Source organism: Balearica regulorum, chromosome 2, assembly GCF_011004875.1.
Source record: "Balearica regulorum gibbericeps isolate bBalReg1 chromosome 2, bBalReg1.pri, whole genome shotgun sequence".
In the NCBI taxonomy this organism is placed as follows: Eukaryota; Metazoa; Chordata; class Aves; order Gruiformes; family Gruidae; genus Balearica; species Balearica regulorum.
The window spans coordinates 149,182,167-149,193,733 of NC_046185.1; the positions used below are offsets into that span (position 1 = coordinate 149,182,167).

At 40.4% G+C, this 11,567-nt stretch overlaps 1 protein-coding gene and 1 long non-coding RNA gene across 5 annotated transcripts in view; one reads left to right on the forward strand and one right to left on the reverse strand.

Annotated features, from left to right (window-relative positions):
* The window catches only part of PRTFDC1 (phosphoribosyl transferase domain containing 1), a 45,499-nt gene extending 39,528 nt beyond the window's left edge, over positions 1-5,971 (reverse strand). For 3 of the 4 annotated variants that reach the window (XM_075746370.1, XM_075746368.1, XM_075746371.1), the window contains exons 1-2: positions 5,824-5,938; positions 1,628-1,734 (exon numbers count right to left, since the gene is read on the reverse strand). In XM_075746370.1, the coding sequence (XP_075602485.1) occupies positions 1,628-1,734; positions 5,824-5,883 (167 nt within the window). In that variant the 5' untranslated portion in view covers positions 5,884-5,938. Of the gene's footprint in view, positions 1-1,627; positions 1,735-5,823 lie in introns of all 4 variants that reach the window. The other variant, XM_075746369.1, reaches the window with a different exon arrangement.
* On the forward strand, positions 5,255-8,480 carry LOC142600598 (uncharacterized). Its single transcript, XR_012834174.1, has 2 exons — positions 5,255-5,481; positions 6,547-8,480. It is a non-coding gene; the product is annotated as an uncharacterized LOC142600598 (long non-coding RNA).
* Positions 8,481-11,567: the final 3,087 nt, after the last annotated feature.

Below are 11,567 nucleotides of genomic sequence, written 5' to 3' on the forward strand. Positions count from 1 at the left end.
TCAAATATATAATTCCTTTAACTGATGTAAGAATGAAGATTATTAAGAGAATTACACTTACTTTACTGAAGATTAGTAAAATAGTCTTTTATCATCTTTTGTCAAGTCTGAGAATAACGGGGAAAACCTTTCAGTAAGAAGAAATACTTCTCTGGTGATTTTAATTTTTTTATATTCTTCCTGAGATTGTCTGAGGAGCTGAAATTTCCAAAAAAACCAAGTACCATTTTGCATTTTAAGAGAGTATGAACTCCAGTACAGGCAAAAATGTATTCATTTCAATTTCTAAATAAAAACATACCAGGTTTTTAACCTATATTTAATTGCTACCAACTGACAAGAGAATTTTCTCAAGTGCTGATCTTTCTTCCTACATGAAAATTTTGCATGATCACAATATATTCAGTTCTGCATCCTTTTCCATTAGAATAAAATTATTTTTTTCTGCTCGAGTAAGAAAAAACAGTGAAGTTCATTCTGCTGGACTACAAAAATAAGACTGGAGTTCAACACTTACTTCAAACAAATTTATATTGAATTGTATGACAAGTGAAGTTGTAATGTATTTATTTTTTAAAAAAGAGCAATTACAAGTCAGTTGACCTTAACCAAAAGAGATTAAAAATTCAACACAATGGTAACTGAAAAGGCAATGAAAGAAAGCTTGTGTTTAAAAACAAATGCAGGAGTCATAACTCTTCCTTATGATGGATGTTTACAATTTTCTTTCAAGGAGTTCCAACAATTACAGCACTTGCAACCGGCTGTCAAAATGCGGTAGGTTGAAAGCTGCAGGCTGAAAATGTCCCACGGAATTCCATTGAGATATTCCTAATAAATATACTGTTGAAAATTACTGTTTCCATTTTGTAACTTTTTTTCGTAAGATTTTTAACAGCATGTCAAAATAGTAACTGAGCATGAACACTGAACTGGCCTACCACAAACACCGAAGCACCATCAAATGCCTACACTGAGAGCAGATGGGAAATATTCCAAGGTAAGGAATGAGGGATGATCAAGCTTTCCCACCACCACCCTTCAAACCTAGCATCTGGACCCAAACAGTCCACAACACACTTTTCGGTTGTGCTGAATGGCAGAAGTCAATGGTGCAGTTGGGAACCATTAGGTTAATCAGCATCAATGATTTGTACTAGGATTTGCCAAAGTTGTACATAACTGAATGTAGTTTTTTCTCCTTTTTGAATTAAAAACACAAGATGGTTAGAGTGCAAGTGGGACATTCATGTATAACTATATACAAAGCTTTGTACTTGCCCTTTCACCTTCAGTTCAGCTCTCTTGTAATCTACCTTCCAGCGCCAATTTCACTATACGATCACACTCCTCTTTTCGTGGGACCCCTGTCTCACTCAATGCCCAAATCAGAAATTAGGTGAGAGAAGTTAGACCAGGAGTTACAAAGGCAACTACAAGACTAGCATTTCCTAACCTTCATGCATTTATTTACTTTCCAAATTAAATAAATAAAATTATTTTTTGAATTGCTAATATAGTATTTTAGGACAAATGTTATATACGCATTGTCTGTGGATGACAGGCTTTATAAAAAAGAATACTACTGACCAAAGAATTTATTTAGTAACTTTCAAACTACACATACCTGTCAACAATAATGCCATGAGGTATGAGCACATATTCCAGATCTCCGTAGTAGTGCTGAGGATAAGTGAACAAATCCAGACTGTATCCGGGCCAGTTGTCTGAAATCTGAGTATCAAATAGTACTGTTAAGAATACTTCATGGCATTTGGCAATATGTAATTGATATAAAATCAGTGTTCTAGTACACTCTGTTGGCTAAATTAATTGTATGACATACTATCTTCCAGTTATAATTTACTATTTCACTTTTCCTATTAATTATGTTGCTTCAGAAATCAAATGCTACAGTTTTTTTTCCCCACAGAATGTGCGAAATTTCACCTGAAATTACAAACACCTAGATAGAAAGAGGAAATATTTAATACTAAACTAGAGGCAAATCTAAGTTTCTTATTGCTTTCAAATTCAAAATGCAAATGTAAGATTACCAGTAAGAAGGGATTCTCCAATGGGAGATTCAGACAGTGGGATTAAAAGTCATAAAATCATACATTAAAATTGTACATTTCTGGTTTAGAGGTATTTTAAAGTCACACATAAATAAATAAATATTCTACAGATGAAACAGCACATAGGGAAAATAAATTATGTGGTTCATGGACGGTATCTGTACCAATCAGTAGAAGACTGAGCTTCTTGCCAAAGGTGAGGTTCTTAGTTTAGGTACGTCATCAAAGATAAGTTATTACAAAACGTTTGCGTTTCACCTCACTGTCACCTAGTCTGTAAACCCATACACTTACAGAAAAAAATATTTTACAGATTTAATATATAATAGTTTCATAAGTTATCAGAATACAACAATTAGGAGATCCCACAGCATACAATGGCAGTAGAGATTAAGTAGGGCAAAAATCAGCCAACAGGTAAAGGCTTCAGAAAGCTATGAAGATACAAAGTCACCAGCACAAGAACTAAACAAACTCCAAACCAACAATTTCCACAATTCCTTATGAAAGACAAGACCTGCAGGTTCACGAGGTATCTTGAAATCATTACAAAGCTTTCCTTCAATATTGGTTCAGGATAAAAAGCGACATCTAATCAGTTTTCTTTACAATCATGTTTCTGAAGTCACATATTGTCTGTCTGATTTCTACAGTTTGGCCATGAACCTTGAGTAGAAGGATAAATGGTGAGAAACTTGCCTTTGTGAAGTGCACGTCTTAATGGCATTTCTGCTAAAGGACCATCACCGAAACTAACCTCTGCTTACGATTTCATGTAGTACAGCAATAAACCACATCTCAAAAATATCTAGGCTAACACAACATATCTGATGTTGAGCTGTTCCTCCACATCTAGTCTTCGTGAACTCAGGCATAGCCCTGCCTCATGCTGTACCGAAACTGTTCTGCCTGGTGGATTTTTGTTTGGTTGGGGTTTTTTTGCACATTCATTAACAGCTACAGACACCTCGAATGTTGCATTTTCTTAACTCTGCCCAACAGTTCCTGTATCAAAAGAAGTTATTTGTTGGTAACTACTACTGAACATTTGCCTCTCTTGACTCGAGATACTGGAACCAACGAAGGCCTTTCCCCTGACTTACACAAGCTTCGAAACTACACAAAAGAAAAAAGTTACTTAGTGATGTTCCTCATTTCCATAGAAACAAGAGATTATAAGTATCGTCCTTGGCGAGGCTTTTAATTAGAAGGAAATCTTGCTCCAAAAACACTGCTGCAGAAGGCCTGAGAAGCCTCTTTTCCCATCTTCATTTTCAGTACCTGGGGGTGGCTGACACTTTTTAAACATTTTGTAGCAATGCACTGTCTAGCATGGTTTGGTTCAAAAGCATTTTAGATAACATGAAACAATTTCAGATAGTGCTTTAAATTGCCTAAGTACTATAAACAGCCACTAAGAACCCTTGTCAGTATTGCTTACTTATGCATTCTTGTCAAATTGCATGTTTATAATGTGATGCAGAAGATCAAACTAAATGGATAGAAACTGATGAAATGAAACAGAATTCATACAAACCAATAGCTTTTACTTAGGTTACAGCAAGTCCTCTATGAAGCAGCATCAGGATGAAATTTTGATTCTCCTATCTATCCTTCTGGTTCTCTTGAATAAAAGAATATAAATTGCATTGCTTTGCAATAATATAGAAGTTCTCATTTACAAGTGCTCACTGACATTTGACAAATAAGATTAAATTCACCTGTACTTTCTAATTAATTATTTTTCTAATATAATAAGCCTGTTTTATATTCTTCCTTCTTTTAAATGGGCATTTCCCAAAAATAAGGCTTAGAAATTCTCATTTAGCCTAAAGCTATTCACAGTCTTATGCTATAGGGCAATTTTCAAGTAACTGTAAATTTTTATGAGTATTTTGCTTGTGAATTTAAAAAGAAGAAAAAAGTGCAATTATACTCAGTTTATAATTAAACATCAAAAAATATCCACCCCAAATTAAACTCAACTTCTATTTACTTCTGGCTTTGGCCCTTGAAAATATGCAGGAAATATTTGTGATTGTTTCAATAAAAAGACAGTATTCATCTGGATAAATAAATATATATATACTAAATATATTGGTATGCAAGTATGTAAAAAAAGTCCTACAGTGAAACAAACAGCTATTTTTAAAGTTCATGGCATGTTCAAGCAGCCCAGCTTGGCATGTTCAAGCAGCCCAGCAGAAATTCTTCAGTAGGTCTTTAAAAAATTGATGTGAATGTATACAAAAAGGAGTACAAATACACAGCAATACCCAAAAGCATTCCCTTCAGGCATATGAGAGAAGCTGGAAACATTCAATTACAACACCTGTGGAAGAACATTGCTAGTTTTGTTGTCTGGCAAAGTGGGTTCACATGAGGTTTGAGCACAGTACTCGCTTCAAAGCAACAATGATCTGGATTCTGCTTTGGTATAAAATAAGGGAGTGAGCATCGAGCAAAGTCCAGCTTTTGTAAACTTAAATCCTACTTCACTGGCTTTACTTTTGGTTGGTTTTTGGGGGAGGTTGGGGAGAGCACACACACATTTGTGCGTAGAAAGTAGAAGAAATTAAATCACTACAGCAGAACATGGTTATGAGCATTCATCTCCTCCTTTGCAACATCCTCACATTGCTTTGGCGCTAAACACAGTCACCCACTTTAAAAATGTCATTTATTACATAGGTGTCAGGAGAGGTGGCTGATGCACCGTGGTTTCAGGCAGCACCTGAGCATACAGCGACGGGTTTCTTTGGAAGGGGGGTGGAGGGGACACTGGCACGGACAGGGTGTACCTGCTGCGCACACAGAGCCCTCAGCTCCACACCACGATCTGGGTGGCTGTTCTGCAACTCAGTTAAAATCCCAGTGCCACAATAAAATAAGAACCTACCTAAGGTGGTGGCAGTGATGGTTTGAGGAGAATCTGGTTTGTCCCTCAGAATAACGAGCATATTCATTTATTTTTACATAACTTATTCAGCCCCACAGGTACTGAAAACCCCCTGCCAAAGTACAGTCTTTTTCCCACCACGGAAGAATAAGGCGCAGCCTCAGAGCATGCTTTTACAGCGCTCCCAGACCCTCAAAAGGCCTCCGAGCATTTCGGCGGGAGCCAGACACGTCGGGATCCCTGGGGGATCCTGATCTCAATTACTCAAACAACCTGGTGAAACGCACAGCTCGGGATAATTCAGGACCGTATTGTTGCGGTGGAAGCCAACAGCTCGGTGAAGCCTGGGGAGCCGGCCGGCCTGCCTGCCTGTAGCCCGGGGAGCCCAACACGCACCTTCCCGCCCCGGGCCGGGTCAGGCACCGACCCCCTCCGGCACCCCCCGCAGGGCTAGGGACGGCAGGCTGTGGCGTAAGGCAACGCAAGCGCAGGGACGAGAGCAGGGTGAGGGGACGCGGCCCAAATGCCGGCCGGGTGAGCCCGGTGCAAGCGACTCCGCGGGCGGGAGGGGACAGGCGGGGGCTGGCGGCGGCCTCGGGATGATGGCCGGGCACAGGGGCACGGCAGGGAGCAGAGCGGTGCCGGGTCCCGGCAAGCAAGGGCACGGCGGGCGCGGAGGGTCAAGCACAAAGCACCGGGGGAGCGGCGCTGAGGGGCGGGCGGCGCGGGGTCTTCGGCAGCGCTTGGTGGCGGAGGGCAGGAAGGGGGAGGGGGGTGACCGCGCACGGCCGGGGGTGGGGAGCGGCCGAGCTGGGCCGAGCCGGGCCGGGAGACGCTTGCATTTACCACAATGCCGCGGCCTCCACTGTTCTGCGCCGCCGCGCTGCTCCCGCCTTGCCCGGCCATCTTCCTCACGCCCGCCCGAGGGGCTGCGGCGGGGCGGGGCCGAGCCGGGCCGGCCGGGGAAGCGGGGCTGGAGCCGCGCCGGGGGCCGGGCTGCGCCGGCAGCTGCTCCCCGGCGGGCAGCGGCGGAGGGAGGTGGCGGGGCGCCTGGCGCCCGCCGGCCTGCGGGGTGCCCGAGGAACAGGCACCGGGGCGGGGGGCTCCACCCCTGTGTTTGGGGCCGGTCCCCCCGCCTCCCTGGGGAGCAGAGCCTGCGGTGTGCCCGCCGGCGGCCGGGGCTCACCAAACAGGCAGGCATTATCTTTTCTTACGCCGTGACGAGCCAGGCTTAATTGCTAAAGGTCTCTAAAGAGGAAAGGAAATACGGACTGTAACGCATAAGCTAAACTTCTGTATGAAAGTCATGGGACAGGTGTTCAGGAAGCGCTGCGTGGGGCACCGCGGTGTCTGCAGGCAGGTTCGCCTTGTCTGCCAAATGGGACGTGAGGTGGAAGCAGCTACAGGCCCAGGTAGGGCTTGAAGAAGCCAGCACTGGTGACAGACTGGCAGGTGGTGGAAGGGTTTGGACAGAGCTGGGTAAGAAGCCTGGGCTGAGTGAGTCAGTAGATAAGATTAAGCTGGTGTGGTTTAAACCGACATTTTAACAGTGTTTTGCTTATGCTCTAGGGACAAAAAAGGATACTGGAAAGCAAACTTCCAATAGTTCATTAATCTTGCTTTCCATCCTTGCTGACTTCTGAACTGGTGCTCCTTCTTACCCACCCCTGCGTACATGCTGGAGCAAGCTATGTCTTCCCAACGCCTTCAACCTACCACCATGGTGCTCGTGCTGTCTGTCCAGCAGAAGATCAGGAACCATCCTCCTTCCAATTCTGTTAAGATTATTATTAATATTTTGCTTTCACAGCCTCACAGATGAGAAGGAGCTTGTTTCTTCTCTTGGGTTACTCTGATCATTGTCTACCTTTACATTCCATTATAAGAAGTTCAAATTTGGACTTGCTCTATCCTTTTTGTATGCTATCTTTTGGGAAAAATGCTAACAGCTTCTCAGTCCACTGCAGGTAAAACTACAGCTTTTCACTTTCTTAAAAGTGAAAGTTTGTTATAATTCCTGGTATTTGTCTGTTAAATGTACAACTGGTAGACTTCTGCCATTCCTATACTAGAAATTATTAAAGAAAGAAAAAGGTGCTTTTAGGGGACGCCTGGGCATAATGAAGTATGCTTAGTGATACCTGACCAAGTAGGAAGACATTTCAATTCATTTTTCAATTACTTTTTGAGAATGTAGTCGTTGAGACTTGTCATAACAGTCACAAGTCATAACAGATGAATACAGAGAACACCATGGGTGTGTCTGCACTAGGAGCTTGGTGTCCAGCGTGGGCTAGTTTTAAGCTGCATCCTGTTAGTGCACTTACATTAGAACTGATAGGACAATTGATAGCTTAGGAATCTGGTGTTAAGAAGCTTCTATAAATGAATCATCAATTAAAGTTTGGGTAAATACTAGAGCAATTGAAAATTATCTTGTGTTAAATGCTTTGTTTCTTACATGAAGCCAGATCTGTTTGCTTCTTGGTGGGTTAAGGAACCACTCTTAGAAGAACTATTGCTACAATTGACAGCATGTCTGAAAGAACAGAAGACCAGGTTTACAAAGTGACAGAAGCCAACTCCAGAATATGTCTACCTCGGCAGTGATGCCTGTATATGAAGGCTGAGGTATGCTGTAAAAAAATAAATCCTGTTCACGGTGCTTTAAAATAAACTTAAGAAAAAATAGTGAATTTGATAAACAGTATATACAGATTTGTACAAACCTACATAAAGTAAATAAAAATATTTTTGTAAAATATATATGAGATTTTCATAATGGGCAAAATCCCTAAATACTTACACATTTCAATTGCATGTCAACATTTCATACAACTATTGAGAAAGAAAGTCTAATGTTTCATCTGAACTTTGGGATTAAATGCTACTGATTTGTACCCACAATCACTTTTCAAGATTTGAAGATTCTTCTTGCTCGGAGGTGGGCAAGAACCCCTTCTAAAGCCCACGTTCACTCTAAAGCTAGTGCAATCTGATTCAGTTACCACCACATAACAGATAAAGCTGCTGTTGCATAAACATCATAGAACTGGGCTCTATAGTTCTGAAGCTATTTGGATTACAACTAGAATCTCGGATAAATTTTGCTACAGATGCATGAGTACTGGTTTCTTCTACCTTTTGGACGAGTTGGGTTACCGTTACAGAGTTTTCTGCCTTTTTTAACCACATTCTTTATCAGGCCACTAGAATACAAGAGATTTTTCTAGCTACACCACAGACAGAACATCACAGACAGAAGCTTAATGATTTGGAAAAGATTAACATGAACAAGATCCTAAAAAGTAAATTCCTCTGGCATTGTGCTGAAAAACTTAAGCAGGAAATGTTTGGTCTTCCCGTCAAGGTTGGATGACTGTATTTTGTCAAGTTGTCTTTTTTTGTATTCTCTTCCAACAATTTTACAGGGCTCTCTTCACAAGTGTAATGAAGTGTCATGTCTTGCTAATCACAATAAATAAGAACATGGAAATGAAAAACTAGATAAATTTAGCTGAGGTACAGTTTGAATGGTAGTGCCGCTATCAACAGCCACCAGTCCAACCCACAAAGTTGCTCTTCTCCATGTAAAATATTTACATTGGCATAAAACGTAATACATTTTTTTTTGGTTTTGTTGCAAATGAGACAAATTAATGGTTCTAGAAACCCACAGAATTAATAGAAACCAGAGTTAATGAGGTTCTTTGTGCGTGATGGAGATGAAGCTGCTAAGGATTTTGCTATGGAGGTATGTGCACTTAGTGAATGTTTACAATGGGTTTTTCACAGTATGAACTGGTATAGAATGAATGAATTTACAGTAATTTTTAAAATCTTTTTTAATTGAGGCCAAAATATGATTATTTAAAACATTATATCAGGGCCTTAACTGTGAAGAAGACTGTACGCATTCTGAAGAACATTCCTGTTATCTTTGTTTAGCTGTTTGTATATAAACTAAAAATAGGAAGAAAAGAATAAACACTTTTAGATATACAACCATGGGAAATGATCAAAGGGGGAAAGAACAAAGAAAATAGGACAGATGATACTAACAAGTAGGTCTGGGTTGGTCTGGACACATAGCCAAAAGACATAAAGGAGCAGATGGAAGAAGCAACACACAGAGAAACAAAACCGAGTTAGGACTTACATGCAAATCCCTTGTGAATGTATTTATATCTTTACAGAACGAACTCTATAATTGCAGTTGCACATCTTTTCCTCTCTTACCCTGTTACTGATAAACACAGAACATGTAGTATCCACCCAATAAAGAAATATTGAAAACAGAAGGTTGAGGTTGGGGTATATCAAGAAAGCAGTATCACAGAGCTACCTGTTAGCCTTTGCAACTCCATTATGTATTCTCCTTGTGAGAAGTTCCAACAAACATTTAACAACTTTAATATGTAAACACCAAAAATAAACCAGAGAAGCATGAAAATCCAGAATATTTCAAGAGGTATGGCTTACCTAGGTAGAAGCTTGCCAATTAGGGGGTGAAGTAAGAGCTCTTATTCTGGTTCTGCCTGTTGCTGCAGCTGTTATGTGAACAGCAGAACTGTAAACAATCTTATCAAGCATAAACCTGCATTTCTTAGTGATTACAAGGTAAGCAAACCTCCCCAGTTGTTGCAAAGACATTTTTGGGTAAAATGGTCACTGAAGAGAATATTAAAAACAAAAGTCTAGCATATACAGTACTTTGGGGCATGTTGAAAGCAATTCTAAATTACTTTCATATCCAGCTTTAATATATTCCAGAATTTTGAGTTCTTTTGCATTACCTGAGGCAGTTACCCAGTCCATAGGGTGGCTGCTGAAGACCCTAAGTGCAGCAGAACATATTTGCCCGTGTTACAGACATCTGGGAGAACATGAAGCAGCTTTTCAAACTGTTCCCCTACTTTCAAGAACCTAGGGAGACCATAGGAAAAGCTGTCCAAATAGGCAGGGCTAGGTAGCATCCTATGATGTACAGTCATACAGATGCTATACTTCCCCTTTGTGACTACTGTGCTCTGGCAGGTGATGGAGTGGCACTGCAAGCTGGAATCTAGCTTCTGTCTGCTTTCAGTTTCAGCAGAATTAGGACCTTGGGGAATTGGAAAGTTCAGCTCTAAAGCAATTGCAGCGTCTAAGAGTCTAAGATCCGCAAGGGAAATGTGGAGCATTTCGCTATCATGGTTAACCTGTACCGAGTCTACGAGACTGACTTCGGCTTTGAAAATTAACTAAAATAATTTTGATGTCAAGAAAATGCCCAAAAGCTGCCATTCAAGACGTTAGCCTGGTTTTTAATCTTTTATGATCTTTAAATCAGTGTTAGGCACTGCTTGACAGAATTCTGGGCTTTGACTTATTTGGTCCCTGATAAACATCTTTAATACAAAACTACATTTTTGTTTATTATTAATCTCACTGTGCTAGACTAGAGCGGTGAGGGCTTCACTTTGCAATTTCCTGGCTCCTGAAGATACTCTTCCTGCTTTTCAGACTCATGTTATTAATATATAGTTCTTTATAGGTGAAATAAATGCAAACAAAAATTTCCTTTTGTCTCTTAATACTAGAATAAACTTTATTTCCCTTATAATATTATGCAAATATTTCCCCTAACCAACTATTGAGAAGTACTGAAGTTTGAATGATCGAGCATTATTTTCAAGAAATGCTGCTTACATCATATCCTAAGACATTCATCATGCACAGCCATGAAAACTAGTCAGGGAATTGTAAATATATAGTGGGTCACACCCAATGGAATGAATTTAACTGTTAGAGTTTGTTTTCTTTTTAAAGGAGGTTGTTCACTTGACTTCATCCTTCTTTTTTATCTTTTCTTTTTTTATTAAACTACTGCAAATCTGGGAAAATCTGCAAAACAAAAGAATTCTGAATGTTTAAACAAATCACAGTTTAAGGACTTTTTTTTTCCCCCCAAAATAGCTCAATTGTCTTTGATGTAATTTTGTATACTTCACAGCTTGCCTAGAATAAACAGTGCAGTAACAAAAGTGTATTGAAAAGCAGAATCTGGTCCAGCAAGTTCTGTAGCGTAGGCATGCTAAATATTCGTGGCCGGCCAACCCCAGAGCTGTGCTGCTGTGCAGAATGACCTGCTCCCTGAGGGTGCTGGAATGCTGGATTTAGACCATTTGCTATTTTTATCATTTGTGTAAAAGACAGACCGTTCTCTTGAGCACACAGCAAAACGTGGTTGTTTCCTCATCATGCAGTGCTTGGGGCCACATGTTGAACACTACTGAATTTTTTCCTCTGAAGAGAAAATCATTACATTGCTTCCTCAGCTTTAATACGCCCTCAAAGCTATACGGAAACAGTTCTAGAGGTAGTTGTCTCTCTTTACAGCAGCTCTGGGAATTAGAGGATTGAGTCACCTGGATTTTCCATATGGGGGTTCTCACCTAGCAAGAGCAAATTAAACATTAATTTCATTAATTTTGAGTGACGAGTTTGAGACAATAGCTTCAAACTATTATATAGCGCTGTCTAGGTTCAAAGCATAGCTTCTAACTTCAGGCACATATAACTTGTATTTAAAACATATGGGCTCAAAA